The sequence below is a fragment of the Epinephelus lanceolatus genome, chromosome 14 (genome assembly GCF_041903045.1).
Source record: "Epinephelus lanceolatus isolate andai-2023 chromosome 14, ASM4190304v1, whole genome shotgun sequence".
NCBI lineage: Eukaryota > Metazoa > Chordata > Actinopteri > Perciformes > Serranidae > Epinephelus > Epinephelus lanceolatus.
This window is the reverse complement of record NC_135747.1, coordinates 20,644,435-20,664,409: the sequence shown is the minus strand read 5'-3', so window position 1 is coordinate 20,664,409 and position 19,975 is coordinate 20,644,435. Positions and strand designations below refer to the sequence as shown.

General features: G+C 40.5%; 2 protein-coding genes across 2 annotated transcripts; one reads left to right on the top strand and one right to left on the bottom strand.

The window, feature by feature from the left end:
• Positions 1 to 1,068: 1,068 nt before the first annotated feature.
• LOC117251480 (uncharacterized) lies at positions 1,069 to 3,905 on the top strand. The gene is made up of 14 exons (XM_033617799.2): positions 1,069 to 1,202; positions 1,452 to 1,508; positions 1,644 to 1,764; positions 1,892 to 1,981; positions 2,074 to 2,261; positions 2,354 to 2,396; positions 2,492 to 2,600; positions 2,723 to 2,798; positions 2,876 to 2,946; positions 3,043 to 3,227; positions 3,305 to 3,440; positions 3,524 to 3,565; positions 3,660 to 3,687; positions 3,767 to 3,905. Exons 1-14 carry the CDS (start codon positions 1,151 to 1,153, stop codon positions 3,892 to 3,894), a joined length of 1,326 nt encoding a protein of 441 aa, XP_033473690.2. The 5' UTR covers positions 1,069 to 1,150; the 3' UTR covers positions 3,895 to 3,905.
• Positions 3,906 to 3,919: 14 nt separating this feature from the next.
• On the bottom strand, positions 3,920 to 18,657 carry pfkla (phosphofructokinase, liver a). Its single transcript, XM_033617798.2, has 22 exons — positions 18,408 to 18,657; positions 17,478 to 17,551; positions 17,285 to 17,362; positions 16,023 to 16,212; positions 15,519 to 15,684; positions 14,963 to 15,007; positions 14,775 to 14,883; positions 13,718 to 13,813; positions 13,386 to 13,478; positions 13,038 to 13,163; positions 12,877 to 12,941; positions 12,598 to 12,661; positions 12,319 to 12,465; positions 12,147 to 12,217; positions 8,354 to 8,441; positions 8,093 to 8,245; positions 7,586 to 7,750; positions 7,438 to 7,499; positions 6,588 to 6,699; positions 5,904 to 6,003; positions 5,686 to 5,791; positions 3,920 to 5,603 (listed from the first exon to the last, which is right to left on the bottom strand). The coding sequence occupies exons 1-22, from the start codon at positions 18,490 to 18,492 to the stop codon at positions 5,456 to 5,458; spliced, it is 2,343 nt and encodes a 780-aa protein (XP_033473689.1). The 5' UTR covers positions 18,493 to 18,657; the 3' UTR covers positions 3,920 to 5,455.
• Between the last annotated feature and the right edge of the window lie 1,318 nt (positions 18,658 to 19,975).

Below are 19,975 nucleotides of genomic sequence, written 5' to 3'. Positions count from 1 at the left end.
TTATTTTGAAACTGACTGTAAGTAAACAGTAAATTTCGAAACAGAAGTGTATTTTTGAAAGAAGAGACAATGCATGTAAGTCCATGACCTAACATCGACATGTGACGAGATCAAGTGAGAATGTGCTGATGAAGTGGCCAGGGCATATCTTTGTTGCTCCAACTGTGACTGAAAAATGTTTCCACATTGATTGTTTTTCTTGTTGCTGGTCTCCAAACAGATCATGGCTCTGTCCAGCAGAGGCTGAGATCCAGCTGCAAAACAGAGCAATGATCTGTTTGGAGACCAGTAACATGGAAAACCAACGCGTATATTTGAATAAAAAAAAAACACATCAGTGAGCAGTAAATAAGCATAATGGGTCAAAGTTGAAACAACAAAGATATAATGGGTTGTAGCCTGATTTGCTGTGCCTGCCTCATTGACTCCAACAGAACTGACACAAAAGTCTGTCTCCTTGAAAGCTGTCACTGTTAGCATGACCTTTCCTTCTTTTACAGTTTACTTGGTTTTAAGCAAGGAAAACATAGACTAAATATATTTTTCTTGGTTTTAGGACTCATTCCTGGGGCACCTATTTTATATGTAGGGGGTCCCTGCTCCATCTTTCTTTCAGCTAAGGGGTCCTTGGACTGAACAATGTTTAACAACCTATTCCCGGCTCCATATAACTTTTTTTACTGAAAAGAATATAGGCCTACCCATTTTCTAATCAGCAACATTAAGCAGTAAGTTAATTTAAAATAACCTAATGAATATTTGTTGTCCATAAATGTTACTAATTAGAATTAGATTTATTTAGTAACTTAGTAACATAAACTGGTCACTTAAAGTAAAATGCACCAAAATGCTAACCATGCTAACATCAATCCCAGCTAAACTGAAAACACCTCAGACAACAAGTGAGTTGGAGGTTTGCCAAACTCTTGCGTATCTAAGTGACATCTAAAATCTAACCATTAATTATTTCGTGTCTCTCTTCATTAAATAATAGCTTACCTTCACTGGAGCTGATGACATGAAGACCTTTGTGTTACACTGAAGGGGCGGATCTCTCCTAACGTCTGAGCCGTTGACAGCAGCAGCCCGCGGCCCGCCTGAAAGCTAACACAGAGTCAACTAATGTTGCTAACTGAAGGCTGGTGGAAAAATGAATGACCAGTTTTCACTGAATAAAATCGACAGTGCCCTCTTTCAGCTTGGTGAGTTCAGTTATTGAGTTCATTATTCGTTAACAGTTGTAATTTTGTTGTCAGTAGATGTTTACGTTAAAGGTTTAACGTTAGCTAACGTTAGCTGCTATGCTAACGGCTGTCAGTAGCAAGCTAGCTTTGGTGCTAAGTGACCTAAGCTAATTCAGGTGAGATATAACACCACAAGCCTACTGCTTTTACAAAAATATAAAAAGATAATAGTTATTTCTAAATAAGATGACTGTTTTTTGTTTATAGCTCTTCATAGTCGGGAGGTTTCCCGAAAGAAGAATGAAATCGACCAACGAATTACAGGTAAGTTAATGCCATGTTCAACAGTTACCCTTTTTAACCTATATGAAAATAGATACTTGTATGAAAGGCAGGCTAACAAACTCTGGTTTTATGTTGTAAAATGGTGTCCATCAAGAGCTCACATTTTATCAACAGTTTGCAGAGCTGACATTGCCAAGAAGAGATCTCATAATGAAGCAGTGCAAAAAAATATAAAGAAACTAAAGGATGAAATCAGGATGAAGCAGAGTGCAGTGAATGGGGGAAATGTTAAAAGGTATGCTGGCTATGTATTTGTGGATCATATCATGACAGACCAAGTTAATACACAGTCAAATTTTACCTGTAACTTAACATAAGCAGTGCATATTACATATAATTGCTTGTCATCCATGTAACTTTAGCAAGAACGCGACTCACAGCCTGCTTCTTCAGTATAACCAGACACTGAGAGCAGAACTGGACAACAGAAAAATCACTTACAACAGCGACATGTAGGTTCAGTTAGCTGTGGTGTTTATTTGCATTTAATATATTTTTGTGGGCAGAAACAACCTTAACTGTTCTTCATTTGTGACCCTACAAGGGAAGTCTACAAAGAGAGAATCACTACCTGCTGGAAGAAATTCCAGTCACAAAAGGAGTATTTTTACCAAAATCCCCTCGCTCAAAAGCTCCTTAAGCTGCAGGCTGAAAATGAGGAGACAAAGTGTAGTATCAAGGCTTGTGATGACCAAATAAAAATCACAGAGAAGGAGCTGGACAGTCTCACTGGTAATAAACTTTTTATATCATCATAACTTGCTCTGGTAGAGCTGAAATATTTACACCTCTTGATACAGTTCATTGAATTTCTGCCTGAACAGGTCCAGAGGTTGATTCTGCATCAAATGAGAAACTACCAGACAGGTATCTTTCAGTGAATCTTACAGATAGCGAAGAACAATGACACATAGCCTCCAGCAAAGCTCAGTTTGTCTTTGACTGGGTTCACTTTTCTTCAGTGTTCCAGGCCAGCAGCCCATAGGAGCAGAGAAACAATTAGACCCTCAGACAGAGGAGGAGAGTAGTTCTTCCATTGATATTTCTTCACTTAATCTCAACCAGACCAAGGTACTTGAATACATTAAACAATACTAATGGAATTGTAAAGCTTGCAAAATTCTAGCAGTTATAAATGCAGATGTTAAAGCAGGTCCTGTAGCCACTTTGATAAATCTGAACGGATCTTTAAGGTGCAGTGCGCTACTGTCAGCAGCCCTCCCCCAGAAGAGGAAAGCAGTAAACAGTGGTCATGTTATCCATTGGATGGTAAGTAGAGATAAGTCTACTGTGTGTTTCAGATGTATATGTTGCATCAAACCTCATTATTATATTTATTTCTTCAGAGCAAATACAGCCAGATGAGATGCACACTGAGGTGCAGGAACAGGAGCCTGGACAAGAGGACCAAGTATTGGTAATGTTTGTCTATTATACCTAGATTGTCCTTAAAATGCCCCCCCCCCCCCCCATAAAAGCAGTCCTATATTGTGTATTTTTTGCACATGACCAGCAATCTACAGCATCAGGCGTGGAGGGGGCGATGGAAGAACGAGCAGCTATAGATGAAGGGCAGGCGCCGAGTGAAGAGGACGAGGGACTCGCTGCTTTTCCTCAGTCATCACCTCAAGAAACGATTCCTCAACCCTCCCCGGCAGAAATGACAGCCGTGCCTTCAACCCCGACATTCAGATTTGCGTAAGGCTTTGTCTGACTTGTCCAACACTTTGAGTGACTGTCACGGCAACCACTTATGTTGACTTTGTTCTCTTCAGCTTTAGCCCTGACAGCCCCCCACGTAAAGGCCCCTCTGATACCAAATCTCCAGCTTTCCTGTTCTCTCTGAACTCTGAGCCCAGCACCCCGGGCTTCTCTGGGTTTGGATTTGACTTCAGCTCGTCACAGGATGAGGTGAGGAGTGAGCAAAGGGAATGACTGATTTGACAGAAATCGCTGTTTCTGTGTTTTGGAATTACCTCCACGTTTCTTCACAGGAGACGTCTTTCGCTTTTAGCGGCTCTCTTTTCAATGTGAAGGTACTGAATTTTTACTGGAATCCCCTTTTATTTCATACATTATTGATCGTATTGATTATTGAACAAAAATACCAAACTGTTTGTCTCGTTACAGAAAACCACAGAATCGAAGTCCTCAGCATGTAAGTTTCAAGTCACATCTCTGTTTTTGTGATGTGTGTTACCTGCCTGTGAACTGCAGGTGTGTTTATGATTTTGCAGGTCCTGAGTTCCTGTTCGGCCAACCAGAGCAAGGTGAAGACTTCCAGTTTACCTTTAGCTCCAAGAGCCCTCAGGCCACTAACAAAGATAACACCAGGGATGAGTTTCCATTTTCATTCAACTTTTGAGAGCTAGCAGCAAGTGTTCATCAGGCTAGTTCATCAGCTTCTTTTCTTTGGTTATGTTCTCATATAGTGGGTAATGACAAATACCTTAGGTAAGAGTTAATCGTTTAAAGCTGTTATAAAACTCAAACAGTTAAAAATCTAAGTGAAGTTGCCGGGTAGGTTTTTTTGTTCTGTTAAACATGTTAACTTAATATCTTATTTCAATAGCTGTTCACATGACAAAGAACAAATTTCTAATCTCACTGTTGAACGACATTTTATTGTGAAGATTAGCGTAGTATCAAAAAAAAAAAACAACATATGTCACATTTCTTTACAGATTTTTCATTGTTAAGTAAAGCAGTTGTGAAGTTTATTCATGTTATGAATATTATTATTATTTACCGTGTAACAAACTGCCAATTGGTATTTTGTGAATTGCTGTTTAGTTTGCATTAATTACTAACAGAGGCACTGTTTTAGTCTCACACAGTTCAAAATAAAATTAAATTAACATTTCACTGGTCTCAGTCACATTTTGACAATAAAGGAGTTGAACACAAATCAGAATAAAATACAACCACTGGACCCTTAAAAAAATTTCTGCAAATTATAGAGGAATGTCAAAAATTCAGAAGCTCTAATTTTTAGCTGGATAACACAGACATACTACTTTTACTAAAGGTTTCTGATTAAAAATCAGATCTCTCTACTGAAGGCAACAAATGAATATCTGAAGTACTTTTTTACATTATTAAACATACAGTAGCTTCTTTGACACAGTCAAGACTGAGATCAATGTTGGCTTTAAAAGTCTTCAGTCCTGTAAACGTACATAGCACTAAATTTAAAACCATTCATTGAGGAATACTTCACCCACAAAATGATGATTTATATAACAATTACTCACCCTGTGTTATACTGGATTTGTGAAGATGACTTCGTTTTCCTTTCAAGCCTCTACGATGAACAAAGAATCCAAAAACGGTGAACATTCTCGATGAATTGAAGGGGGGCTTTGTTTAACAACAGTATAACTATATCAAAACATCTTTACAAACTCTCACACAACTCATGCAGTGTAATCCAAGACTAATTTATCCAGTCGTATGCTCAATAATTCCCAAATTCTCACTAAAACCTTACTATTTAAAACACTGCAAACAAGGAGTGCGCCTAGGCAAGTGCGTGCGCTCCTCGTCTAAGTATTAAATAATGCAGCAAAAATGCATGTGTTTGTTAAGTACTGAGCACACAACTGGATAAATGAGACTTGGACTGCATGACTTGTGAGAGTTTGTAAACAGACGTCTTCATATAGTTTTGCTGATGTTAAATGCAGCCCCCATTTATTTGAATTCATTGAGATTGTTCACCGTTTTTGGATTCCTCATTCGTTGTTGAGGCATGCAAGAAAAACAAAGTTTTCTTTTAGAATTCAAGGTAAATCGGCGGTGAGTAATTGATATACAAAGGATCACTTTCTGGGTGAAGTATTCCTCTGAGTATGCATTCTGCAAAGAAACAAAGGATGGACAGATAAAGGTTAAAAAGTGCAGTGTGCACTGTAGCGTTAAAGAGCCTAGAACCCAGCGTCGATGCTGATGGAACGTCGTGTCACGTGCTCTATCTCCCCTGGCACATACTCAGTGAAGCTGGTTTGGTACTTGGCCAACATTTTAAGCATTGGCCGAAGGTTAAACCACCACTGGACCTTGGGCATCCGGTGCCTGAAAAACAGACGTAATCAGATATTATCAAGACGGATTATTAATGAACTCCTCTTTGATGAAAACCTGTGATGTCGCTTACTCAAAGTCAGTCACTTCCTTCAGTTCAGTGACGGGGCTGAACTTGATGACCTTCCTGCTGAGGCCAAGCACACATGCTGTATCTGGTGAGTTGGCGAACACGCGGCCTGGTGGAAAAGAAAACACACACACACAGTGGTAGAATCATCACATTGCTGTGGTTTGATTTGGGGTTTCTGAGAAATTTATGTCAACTTTTACCTTACACATTAACGTTACCTTGTCGGAAGTTTTCAGTCAACCTCTCTGACAGCCACTGGATTGCCCTCACACCCAACTTAGTGCCATAATTTCTATCAAAAGGAGATGGTGCTCCTCCCTGGAACACAAACACACCAGCTGAGTTTAAATATATTGCAAGACTGTGTCTCCTCACAGTATAGTGTCACTTAAACTGAAACATCTGCAACTTGCTAAGGTGTGTTTTGTAAGATGATGATTCTAGTATGGTATGAAGGAAAGAAGCTGCCAAAATAAATATATTACAATAAATAAAATATGCCATTTAATATACCACCAATAGTAAATGTAGCCGTTAAATAATTTATAAAATGTGACACACTTTGAATGACAGCCCCCTCGTTTGTATAATTAAGAAGAAATGCATGATAAAAAATAATACAGAGATAAATGGGGGGACACGCAAAGGGAAAATAATACAGAAAAACACAATAAATAAATAAATTTAAAATAAATGCAAAAATAAAATTAAATAAAAGGGAAAATGTAATAAAGTAAATAAACAGGGGAACGAATATAATAAATAAACATTTTATCCGTCAAAGCCTGCATTTATTTTCAGTATTAATCTCTCTACATTTAATGTAATCTTACTTTATTTGAAGTCATTTATTTATTTTGTTTTGGCATGTTCCGTTCACCCACTGTATAGTTGCTCCATACCTGCTGAAGGTGTCCCAATATGTTGACTCTGCAGTCAAAGATGCCCTTCCCCTCTGCTGAATACAGCCTATGGATGAAATCTGTGGTGTAGTTTGCATGGGCGTTTTCATTCCTGATAGGACAGAGAAAATTATCAGCAAAGAAAAAAAATAAATCTGACACTGTTTTATACATCTAAAATATGATATGTTCCATATATGCTGTACAGTATGTCATCTTGAATTGTCCGCCACTTTAATCCAGACTGAAATATCTCAACAACTTTTAGATCATTTGCATTGAAATGTGCAAACAATAATGTTACCCAGATAATAAAACTTATGATTTTGGTGATCCTCAGACTTAAAATACGGCACCATAATGTAGTTAAGATGTCCAGCTGAGGAGATGATGTCATTGTTTACTGAACTCTCCATTTTACACATCCATACAGATAGTTTTGTAAAATCTTCCCCTTACATTTTTCATTTTTAAACAACAGCTGAAAACCTCCTTATTTAGTCTGGCTTTTAATTAATGTAATTCTTATTATTTTATAGTAATTTTCAATTTTTTTCTATTCTTACGGTCTCTGTCCTTTTTACCTTCACTTTTATATTTTGCTTATAATTGTCTTTTTATTGTCTTCTTATTGTCATCCCTTGTGTGAAAAGTGCTCTATAAATACATTTTATTATTATTATTATTACTATAGAAGAGGATTAAAAAAAAAACTCAAACTACTTCAGTGTGAACGAGAAGCCAAAAGGTAGAGGAAAATATCCATTGTGTATACAGAGCCATATAATGTAGATAAACAGATGCACAAACACCTTTTCCTTAGGTCTCTGTATGGCCGAGTGTTCCGTACCTCAATATTAGACCCCGCTGGATGTCCTTCTTCATCTTTTCAGCCAAATGCTCCACATTTGTCTGTCAAAAGGCCAAATATTTAAAGAGAGCTGAGAACATTATGATCAAAATTAAGGAAACAGCAGAGGTTTTTCTTTTGGTCTTACCTTCAGGTCGTGGATGTTGAAGGGGTCTTCAAAGATGTAGGCTGCGTCAGCACCTACAGCTATACCAGTGCAGGTTGCCAGATATCCGCAGTACCCACCCATCGTCTCCACCACAAACACTCGTCTCTTGGTGCCAGAGGCAGACTGCTTGATCTTGTCGCAACCCTGGGGAAGAAATTAAAATGGCAGAGTGAGAGGAGACACTGGCGATTGCAGGAAGGGTCAACAATGTCGGTTTGAAAGTTGCGACAGCTCCAACATCAGCTTCCTCCTTATTTGCTTTATGTGCTTTCAAGCACTGCCTCAATTCTCAAAGTTTTAAGATAAAAAACTAATGCTCTGACTACTCACTGTGCCCGTTTTCAGTAAGTATTCAGAGTTCAAAGTGCATCTTGATAATATGGCATCTCATATAACGTGATGTTTTCTGGCTTGGTTTCGTCTCTATTTGTGTTAATCCTGAAACATCAAAGTCACCCTATTAATTTACCATCTGCTCAGCATTACCTCCATGGCAGCGTTGACAGCCGTGTCTGCTCCCAGGCTGAAGTCAGTTCCAGGGACATTGTTGCTGATGGTAGCAGGGATTACACACATGGGGATGCAGAGCTCATCATAGTGACCCCGGGCTTCAAACAGCTGCAGCACACCTGCGTACGCCTTTGAAAGTCACCAAGAGGTAGATTGAAAATCTCTTTGATGTAACATTGACACAAAATAATGTACAAGAACTGCAGATCTGGTTCTTTAAAGGGTTGTGTCTTATACCTCGAATCCTCCGATTACGAGCAGAGCTGAGATGCTGTACTTGGCAATGTTTTCTACGATCTTCCCCATGTGTTTGTTTGGAAGAGTTCTGAAACAGGACATGAAACGTATTTTAAAAATTTGCAAGTCACAAGGAGTGTAACACAGCTTGAGAGAGCAGTTGTAATTTTTCCTGTGGCTCTAGAGCAAGGTTTGTCAAGTCTGAGAAATTACATGTTACATCTGGATGCAAAGTAAGGTGCAAGGGGCAAAAGGGCTGGATTTAGTCCAAAGTAATCAAAGGTGTGCTTTGTGCCTAACATAAATTCAACCAATGTCATCTCTCACTTTGTTTAAAAGCCAGGTGTGCCCGCAGCTGGTACGCTGACACTTACATGGTGGATTCAGCAAATTGGAGAAGCAGGCGTTTTTTTGCTGAGAGTAAAGCAGTAAGAGCTCTCGTGGGACATTTAAGCATCAAAACTAAAAACTGTAATCATAAACTTGACGGAGGAAACAACTTAAGTGTCAGCTTCTGAAATAATAAAGTTCATGCTGCTCCTCACGTGTAAAAGTGCACAGCGTCTCTCTAAATGAGGAGTCGGAACAGCAGCTCTGTGCTACATTCACATTTTAGAGAATGTAATTAATACTTTCCTCATTAATGTTGTTTTATTTCACCAACCCACAACCCATGCACACTTCACTGTCTGTAATAGAGTGTACACACCTTCTGAATCTGCCTATTAAGGCGCATCTTACTAATATTGTACTCTTTAAATAGCAGGAAAACACTGTGCCATTGGCTTTAGACCAGGTTTGTGTTCTTCACTGGCATGGTTACTTTCTGCTGCCTCAAAATAGTGATGCACCAACAATGCACTTGACCACACCTCATTTTAAGCCCTACACACCCATGGGCACACAGATGGACTCAAGTTCCACAACGTGGGCACGAGCTGTGAAAATGACAGCTGTGTTGGTCAGTTACTGGCAATGACTGTTGCGCTGTGCTGTGCGCCGCTTTGCGCAAGGTGTAAGACAGGGCTCTACGTGTTTTTAACATAACATCTGCATTACAAACTGGCACCATTGAATTTGAAAGATGTAGGTAAGAAGGCTGCATTATGGTAACTGTAAGATTTGATAATTTTGGAGGTAAACACCTAAGATGATGAAAATCCTCTGTCACAGTGTTATACTAGTTCCCAACCTGTAGGTCCCAATTCCCCACTAGGGGTCGCCATAGCTTTATGGAAGGTTGATTTAAGGCATGAAAAAAACTTATTTAAAATATTTACAGTAGGTCTGTATCTCAGCATTACTTTTATTTCTGTTAAGAAAACGAAATACAGTTGTTATATTTTAGGTTTAAATTGTTATTCAAGATATAAACTTTACAAAATCTCACAGGATAAGGACACAGTGAAGACATGAACTCAAGCTACATTCACAAAGCCTAAACTCTGCTTAACAGCCTCATCCTGCATTAGAAGAGTACACGGTTAAAATGACCAAAGAGCTAATAGAACAAAGGCCAAGTGTCAGGGAGAAGGACACTGAAATTCTCAAAGAAGAAGCCTAATAACTATTAATGATTCACAGACAATAATCCCATAAAATTCATCCGAACTGCTTGTTTCACACAAACTTCCTGCAGTTATTGCGTGCCCTATTTGGTTTGATTGTACAGTTTATCAGTTGTTTAGTACTATTATTGTTACACATTGAATATAATATGAAAATATTTATAAAATATGTCTCTTAGTCAGGACTCATAAGTTAAGTCAATGACAGAAAATAGGTCCCTTAAAGGGATAGTGCACCCAAAAATGAAAATTCAGCCATTATCTACTCACCCATATGCCGATGGAGGCCCTGGTGAAGTTTTAGAGTCCTCACATCCCTTGCGGAGATCGGCGGGGGGAGCGGCTAGCACACCTAATGGCAGACGGCGCCCCAGACTAACGTCCAAGAACACAAAATTGAATCCACAAAGTATCTCCAACATGCTCATCCATAGTGATCCAAGTGTGCTGCAGCCCCGACATAAAAAGTTGTTTCGAAAAACGTCATATGAACTCTGTTTTTAGCCTCACTGTAGCCTGTAGCTCTGACTGCTTCTCTGTGCTCACGTGTGCGTGCCTGCGCGAGACCAGCGAAAGCATGAGCTTTGCTCACCCGTGTTTACATCATGTGACACGTGCACCGCAGGGAGAGACAACAGTAACCACAGTAGGTAAAAGATAATTTGCACTACGGTCTTTTAGCAAAGGACAGCCCAACATGCCTGAAGACTTTGAAATTGAGGAGGAACAGCATTTCTTTGTTGAGCCGTATTTGTTTGAGCCCAAGTATACGGACACGGAACTCAGGCTACTGGACGAAGCAGCCGCCGCAGCTCACGAGCCGAAGTCCAGCACTGGAAACCTGGTGGTGTAGTTGTTTCAAATACAAAGCAATGCCAATGGATGAGGAAAGTCTTTGCTGCTCAGACTGGGAATTAGCGATGCCTGCACTTGAGAATCTGGACATCAGTACTGACGAGACTGCTGCTCTTCAGAGATCACCGATCACCCTGAGCACGCGCACACGTGAACGCGGAGCACAGAGAAGCAGTCAGAGCTACAGGCTACAGTGAGGCTAAAAACAGAGTTCAAATGACTTTTTCGAAACAACTTTTTATGTCGCGGCTGCAGCACACTTGGATCACTATGGATGAGCAGTATGGAGGTACTCTGTGGATTCAATTTTGTGTTCTTGGACGTTAGTCTGGGGCGCCGTCTGCCATTAGGTGTGCTAGCCGCTCCCCCCGCTGATCTCCGCAAGGGATGTGAGGACTCTAAAACTTCACCAGGGCCTCCATCGGCACATGGGTGAGTAGATAATGGCTGAATTTTCATTTTTGGGTGCACTATCCCTTTAAGCAACAAGGTTGGGAACCACTGGATTATTAAGTTTATTAAAATGGTAGAGAAATCAAAATATATGGTTAATATATGAAAATTTAATATATTAACACTTTCATCACCAAAATCTAAACATCATATAAATGCTTCATATGGAATAAGGGACTATTCAGAGAACATGAAAACTACACACAGAAGGGCCCTGGCCAGCTGGTGGATTCAAACCCAGAACCCTCAGGGTTACACTTAACACAAACTTAACACAAACACACTGGACATTCCATGTAACCTATCAGGGATTTTTAAAATTAATATACAGTATTAGGAAATTTTAATTATCTTGTAATGTCATTTGAGATAACGTTCACTTTATATTGTACATTGGATATGACATAATCGGGGTCATCGCCTTCTTCTTCTCCTTATCCGTCTGAGGAAATCTAACTTCCCGTGCACAGAAACAAACCAAACTTGGCACATAGGTCCAGTCACATGCTTAACTTCCTCAACAGGGGCCAACAGTCCTGATAATGGCGCTGCAGCAACTGCTTTATAGTCAAAACTTTTAAAAATTCATAACAAATCACCTGTATGGCCTACAGCTTTGCAACTTTCACTTAACTGTAGGTCCAATTTTGAACTGAAATATTTTGTAAAATCTAATCTAGCGCAAATTATGACGTCCATCACTGTGTTTTTATTGAAATCTGTAAAACTAATTAAACCTATCTCCTCCCACTTTTTTTTTAAATTCATACCAAACATGCATCTTCAGACTGTCCTACACAAACACATCACACAGATTAAATCCCCAAATTTTATAGAAGCACGATATTAAACCGTTTTACTCTTTAGATAACTCAAATATGTTCACATTATAGAAACTAAAGTGTCCTGTTGCTCACCGTTTTGTCCCCAGCAGTGAGCCCCCTTGGCCCGTCCATCCCGCCACACTGAGCCATTCCATCTCAAAAATCTGCAGACAGACAGGCGACAGTTTCCTGTCAGTCTCATACATCTTACCTGTTGCTAAAATCTATCACGGGATGGTAAACATGTCGAGGTAGAAGCTCTCACCTGTCCAAAGGCAAGTCCTTGAAAGCCATCATGGACAGCGTAGACTTTGTGTCCTTGCGCGAGCGCTATCCTAGCTGCAGACCTCACCGCTGCGTTCATCCCTGCAGCTGGAGCTCCCACGTTCAGGATAGCCAAGGAGAAATTACTCTGAGGGAACATGGGTCAGATATAAGTGAGGACATTTGAGTTTAATGTTTGTGATTCTTTTACACACGTTAGCACTACAAATACTGTACGTGTATGTGTGCAGGTGTGTGTTCATGTTAGTGAGAAACTTACCTTAATTTGGGCGGGCTTCTGGAAGGCAAGAAGCTTGTAGATGTTCCAGTTGTTCTCAAAGCTCCTGCAAGAAAATCAGTATTTTTATTGTGGACAAATTTACAAAAAAAAACCCATTAACAAAATTAAATCCGGTGCATGGTAAGATTAACATGAGTGGATCATACATTTGCGAGGGACTTACAAAGGTGTGATGATATGAATCAAGGCAATTTTGCATTTCAGTTTAACAACATACTCTATTTATTTAATATACATGAAAAACATCTTAGCTCTTACCCTCCACGCAGTTTGACCGCCTCATCAAACCTCTTCTCGTTCATGGCCTTCTGCACCAACTTAGTCTGCGAATTATGACACAGTCGAAAAGTCCAGCAACCTCCCACTGTCTCTGAGCATGTCTATTAAGATCAATTATGGAAGAGAGGAGAGCAACTCACCATCTCCACACACTCCATTAGAGGCAGACGAACAGCGTGGTTCCCTGACAGGCCGATGGCACAGGCTGGGGTGTCAGGAGAGGCCTCCATCAGGGCAATCACTGCCTCCACACCTAACTTAGTGCTCTGAAAACATGAGCGCATACAAGTGTGTTAAAATACATAGATATTTAAGATTGCAGAGTATCACCTCCTGTGCATCAGAAATGTCTTGTACTGGTTATATGGATAATGACAATAACTTGTCCCTTTTGCCACCAAAATTAACATATATGCAGGTTTTTTTTTAGTCATGTGTCATAGCTGCAGTTTCGCAGTATAAAAAAAAAAACATGTTGTCCAACTCACCAGTATTCTGTCAAACGCTGAGGGAGTTCCTCCCCGCTGAACATGTCCGAGCACGGTCACTCTGGTATCATAACCCAGCCTCTTTACCACCAGCTTCAAAAAGACATGCAAGTATTTCAGCGTATTATGGGTTTGTCATTTAGCAGGCATGCACAACAGAAATACACTGAGACAAAAATCCTTTACAAACATATGAGAGAAAACACTGAACACTGAAATGAACTGTTCTCTGCCAGTTTAACATTTATATAATATTTCAACATCATGGGCAGCTGTTAAATACAGCACAGACAGCACTCAATCAACCTCTGCCCTTACATCTTTAAACTTACATCTTTTACGTAAGTGGAGGAGATGGGCTTGCCATTTCTGTCGATGGCTCCTTCTGCCATGATTATTATGTTGAGTCTGGACCCCTTTGTGCGGCTCTGGGGATAAACAAAATACATTACTCAGTAAGTCAGTGAGAGTAAATACTTACACTGCTCAGAAAACTTCAGGGCACTGCCAGGGCCCTACAAAATGGCCTCAAGCAGGCTACTGGTGTGCACTGTCAAAACAGACTCCATGAGGGTGGCATGAGGGCCCGTCCTCTAGTGGGACCTGTGCTCACAGCCCAGCACCATGCAGTTCAACTAGCATTCGCCAGAAAACACCAGAATCGGCAGGTCCTCCATTGGTGCCTGTTCTCTTCACAGATGGTTCACACTGAGCACATGTGACAGGCATGAAAGAGTCTGGAGACGCCGAGGTGAATGTTATGCTGCCTGTAACATCATTCAGCATGACCAGTTTGATGGTGGGTCAGTGATGGTCTGGAGAGGCATATCCTTGGAGGGTCACATAGACCTCCATATCATAGGCAACAGTACCCCGACTGCTGTTAGGTACTGGGATGAAATCCTCAGACCTCCTGGTGCAGGACAATGCCTGGCCTCATGTGGCCAAAATGTGAAGGCAGTTCCTGGATGATGAAGGTATTGATGCCACTGACTTAACCTCTTGACTGTTCAGGAGCTCACTGATGCCCTGATCCAGGTGTGGGAGGAGATCCCCCAGGACATCATCCACCAACTCATGAGGTGCATGCCCAGACGCTGTCTGGCGTGCATACAGGCACGCGGGGAGCCATACACACTACTGAGTCACATTATGAGTTAGATCAGCCTGTGATTTCAATTGTTTCTTTGAATCAAGCCCAATCATCAGTTAATGGTTTTGTTCTCAACAAATGATACAATGTACATCAGTAAGGATTTTCAACTTGAATGAATTGTTCATCAAGATCTTATGTGTAATTTGAGTGTTCCCTTAATTTTTTGAGCAGTGTGTATACATATGCATGTGCCCAGGGCTAAAATACAGTCTTGACTACTTTTTCTGCCTTACCGACTCAAGACGGGAACACATCAGGTCCTCCCAGCCCTCATGAGGAGGAGCCTCTGGAATGAAGAGCCAGTCTGCCCCGGATGCCAGAGCTGACACCAAGGCCAGATATCTGGAGTAACAGCACAATCGTTGGTTGTATTCAGAGGGAGTTTATGAAGCGAGGCAAGGTGTGTCAGAGTGTTACTCACCCACAGTGTCGCCCCATGACTTCCAGAACAAAAGTGCGCTGGTGGCTGTGGGAGGCATACAAGATTTAAATTAAAACATTTGCAGCAGGTATGTGAGCGTTCAAACAGTGAATTTTCCAGATTGTAGCAACACGCAGAGAGCAGAGCGAACAAGTCCAAGCAAGACCACATGCCAAACAGGCCTGAATGCATCAGTTGAATTTGAACTAAACCAGACCTAGATGATTACATTTCATTATTACACTATGCAGGTATAAATACGCATTATACAGTATTTTCCTAAAAATAATGTATGGATGGTGGCAAACGGTGGAAGTAATCCCTCTCAATCAACATTTATGACCCACTCTCAGTGTGTGGTGGTGTATTTTTCTACAAAGACTCTGCCTTCTGCCTGTATTTTCTTACTTTCTGTGTTCGGGATGTTTGTAGGCGTGTAACTTATTTAGTGCTAATTACTGAACAAATGAGGATTATGTGCGTCAGTGACCTCATCATAGCTGCTTTGATGAAAGACCAGCTGCTTCAGTGCTGCCACTGTTCAAGAGTGTCTAACCTTTGTGCGGTGGTCATGATAGCATCAATTATCTCTATGATGCGATGCAGTGCAGAGTCTGCTCCGATGGTCATGTCAGTGCCGCAGAAGTCGTTGTCGATGGAGCCTACAAGCCCCACGATGTTCAGGTGGTCATGCTGCCTGGCCAGAGTGTCTGTGATCCTTCCTGAAGTAACATGCACATTGTTGTAGATGTCATACTAGCAGCTTAATATTATATACACCAATGCAAAAGGAAATAATCATATCACTACAAAACAAGCTAGAGAATGATACATGGATATAAATACTTTTTGTGGATGATACAGCTCTTTGTCTGTGTTGACATGAAATGATGCAAAGCCGATAACATACCCTAAACAATAAAATTATGCCCTGAAGGACTATGTCAGCATAGAATGAAATGTTATTTACTGTATTGTTTCCATTATGCTGTACAAGGACATTGTGAGGGTCAAATAGTTTTCAAGGCTCAGCGACAAGTTGAAAATGAGAGTGCTTTACCTTTCCGCACGAGTTCATCCAGCAGACCGCTCCACTCATTGCGAAAGATGTTGGCTCCGGTGAGGCTGCCATCTCCACCACACACACACAGGTTGGTGATGCCTTTCTTCACCAGGTTGAAGGCGGCAGCAAGCCTGCCCTCACGAGATGTGAAGGGCTTACATCGGGCACTACCTATCACAGTCCCACCCTGCAGCAGAGATGTCAGATAAGAAGTCACAAACCAAATCAAGACAAACAGGATATTTTGTTACTGAAAAATGTCATGCTAAGTGACAGAAACTTTTCTTTTTTTGTCTAGTGCATGGTTGTATTGTTAGATATATCTGATGTCTGAGATCTGATGAAATGTGAGCAGAGACAGGTCGCAAAAAAAATCACTCAAGATATGTTTGTGATGTGCTTTTAATGCCATTTGTGAGCTTCAATCCTCCTCCTATACAGCAGTGCTTCCCAACTTTTGGGTCATGGCTCCCACAAAAGATCACAAGATTATTGAAGGGGTTGTGAGATAAATATTAGAGTAGGAGATAAGAAAACAGATGATATTCTGCAACATTAAATTAGATTTATTTCGGAGAATTTCTCTGTATTATAATCAAACGAATCACCCCAAGAATGGGAAATCACTCTTTGTTTAAACTACTCAACACTGAATAAACAAATTAACCCTGAGACTACTGGCAAATAGACGTTGCCTTGACTAAAGCAGTCATAAGCAATAAAAGATAGGGAACCAGTGCTCTACAGAACATGCACATAAAAACCAAACCACAGATTTGCTTTAGAAAAATTAAACCATGCCCTTAAATATATTCCCTGCATAAATCCATGACAACTAATGCAAAAAGCAGAGTGAGGTTGCTTATAATTTCATTTTGAACGGTGCGACTTGCCGCTTCTTCAACTAATAAGGCTTAAAGCACATGCAGCAAGGCCCCTTACCAAGTTATAACCAGTATTATACAGGCAGGGAGAGACGAGATGAGAGGAGAAGGATGAAATAATAAAATTCCTATTAAAACCATAAAAGGAAAGAGAAATAGAGATATTTAATAGCAGAAAGAAACAAAGCAGATGCTAAAAAACATTATAATTAAGGCATAATAGGCCTTTTCAGGTGTAATTAAAAAACTTAGTGACACAGCTTGTTACTTTGTTATTTGTAACACCTGTGCTTTTTCTAGTACACCATGTACTGTTTACAGCTGCCTTTACCACTGCTGTCAACAATGGCTGACGGTAATACTAATATAACCCACCTGTTGGATGATGTTGGTCACACTGTGCCAGTGTGCCAGTTTGATGTTGTCTCCCCCATCCACCAGACCCTGATACCCCTGGAAAATTTCCATATTGTACATTAATAACAAGAACATTGCAGGTCAGCAAAGCAAGAATAAAGACATAACTCAATGATTAATAGAGTCATGTTAACACAAACAGCTTGCTCACCTCATAAATAAGATAGACCTGGGCCCCCACATAGATGCCCATCCTGGTCACAGCTCGGACAGCAGCATTCATCCCTGAGTCAAGAACAGTTGCACAGATTAGATATCAGATTCCCCTCAGTTTCTCAAGTCATTACACACAAGCTGTTGCACAACTGCCCTGCATGGGGAAATCAAACATTGTGCTGGACAGGACTTTATTACAGCTTATTGGGCAAAGGTGCCATCTGCTCTGTGAGGAAGAAGCCAAAGTCCCTGACAGGCATGACTTGAACAGACCCGGACACTGTATGCCTTACCAGACGTGGAAGAAGTATTCAGAGCTTGCATTTGTGTAAAGTAACAATACCACAGTCTAGAAATACTCATGCATCAAAATATGCACATGTAGAAGTACTCATCATGCAGAATGGCCTTACAGAAATATATATTGGATGCCATTGGATTATAGTTGCTGATGCTTTCATGAGTTATAGACTTAAAAGTTGCAGCTGGTAAATTCAGAACATATTAACCTAACATATAACCTACTGTACAGTACATTTCAATTGTATATTAGACTATATATTGTATTTTTTAATCTGAATCTGCAGAGTAACTAATAATTAAAATTATCACATAGATGTACTGGAGTTAAAACCACAATGATAGCCTCTGTGCTGTTGTGGATAAGAGGTATAATGTAGCATAAAATGGACATAATAAAGTAAAGTAGTTTAAACTGTACCCTAAGTACAGTTTAAGAGAGGGTGTACGTCCCACCACAGTGAGTTGCGTAAGTAACGTATGTACATGTAGCCTATGCAGCCCATACCCGACCTTTGACCCAATGACAGACGTTAGCTCCAGTTAAGTTAGCTTAACGTTAACATTATGTACTTACAGACTGCTCACAGCATCATAAAGCTAACCTGACTGAATTTAAAGTCACCTTGTGCATCTCCACCGCTGGTCAACACTGCCATGGCTCGACCAGCTCCCGACATCTTCAGCTTCTCCAAGTCCATTGTGGACATTTTGACCTCCTCAGTTCGGAACACGGAAACCAGGCGAAAGTTAATAAATGTCCGTTCGTTAGCTAAATAAAGTAGTTTAATAATACACTGAGGTGACGCTTCCTCGTCAGTAGGTTATCATTAGTAAATCAACAGTTTCCAGGGTCTGACTCCGCCCCGTCCAAAGGCGAGCCCGTTGGGAGGAGTACACACAGTGGGCGTTTACTTTATCTACCCGAACCGCCCGGTAGAGCTCTGTTCCAGCTTCTGCACGTCTTCAGACATTAACCCCGCCTGCTCGTCGAGCCCTGAGATTTATACAGTAGGAAATCACAACAATCGCACGTACAGTACGATCTTATCAACTGATTTTATTGTCACACTTGAAGGAACACCAGCCACGTATAAATATGTATGTAGAGCTACACCCATGTAGAGCTGTGGAGCTAAGAGCACAGGCATGAAGGAGGCCCCACCACCTCTGCTCTACAGGAACCAGACACACATTACAGTTGTTGAGCCTCTTTTGTTGTTGTTTTTGCAACCTCTTTGTAGTCATTACACATCTTTCTGTGATTTTACGTTGTTGTTTTTTTTGTAATTTTGTGTCCATTTATGGTCATTTTGTGGCTTTGTGGGTTTTTTTGTGTCAGTGGTTATTTTTGCCCCTTTTGTTTTGCTTCTCTTTGTAGTTATTTTGTGTCTCTGTGATCATTTTGTGCCTCTGTGGTCATTTTGCATCTCTTTGTGGTCATTACGCATCTCTTTGTGGTCATTTTGCATCTCTGTGGTCATTACGCATCTCTTTGTGGTCATTTTGCATCTCTGTGGTCATTACGCATCTCTTTGTGGTCATTTTGCATCTCTTTGTGGTCATTTTGTGTCTCTTTGCATCTCTTTGTGGTCATTTTGTGTCTCTTTGTGGTCATTTTGCATCTCTTTGTGGTCATTTTGTGTGTATTTGCAGTCACTTTGTGTCTCTTTGTGGTCATTTTGCATCTCCTTGTGGTCATTACACGTCTCTTTGTGGTCATTTTGCATCTCTTTGTGGTCATTTTGTGTGTCTTTGCAGTCACTTTGTGGTTGTTTAGGTGTCTCTTTCTAGTTGCTTTGCATCTTTGTGGTCATTTTGTGTCTAACATTTTTTGTGTCTGTAGTTTTGCATCCCTTGTAGTTGTTTGGTGTCTCGTTCTAGTTGCTTTGCATCTTTGTGGTCATTTTGCATCTCTTTGGGGTCATTTTGTGTCTCTTTGAATCTCTTTGTAGCTGTTTAGGTGTCTCTTTCAAGTTGCTTTGCATCTTTGTGGTCATTTTGCATCTCTTTGGGGTCATTTTGTGTCTCTTTGAATCTCTTTGTAGCTGTTTAGGTGTCTCTTTCAAGTTGCTTTGCATCTTTGTGGCCATTTTGCGTCTCTTTAACATTTTTTGTGTCTGTAGTTTTGCAGCCCTTGTAGTTGTTTGGTGTCTTGTTCTAGTTGCTTTGCATCTTTGTGGTCATTTTGTG

Coding starts and splice junctions, on each gene's coding strand:
- LOC117251480 (XM_033617799.2), top strand. CDS start 1,151: ATGAATGACCAGTTTTCACTGAATAAAATCGACAGTGCCCTCTTTCAG. Junction 2,947..3,042: donor GACAAGAGGACCAAGTATTG/GTAATGTTTGTC, acceptor GCACATGACCAG/CAATCTACAGCATCAGGCGT. Junction 3,228..3,304: donor ACCCCGACATTCAGATTTGC/GTAAGGCTTTGT, acceptor TGTTCTCTTCAG/CTTTAGCCCTGACAGCCCCC.
- pfkla (XM_033617798.2), bottom strand. CDS start 18,492: ATGTCCACAATGGACTTGGAGAAGCTGAAGATGTCGGGAGCTGGTCGA. Junction 16,213..17,284: donor TGACCAACATCATCCAACAG/GTGGGTTATATT, acceptor TCTCTGCTGCAG/GGTGGGACTGTGATAGGTAG. Junction 12,466..12,597: donor AGAAGCCCGCCCAAATTAAG/GTAAGTTTCTCA, acceptor ATGTTCCCTCAG/AGTAATTTCTCCTTGGCTAT.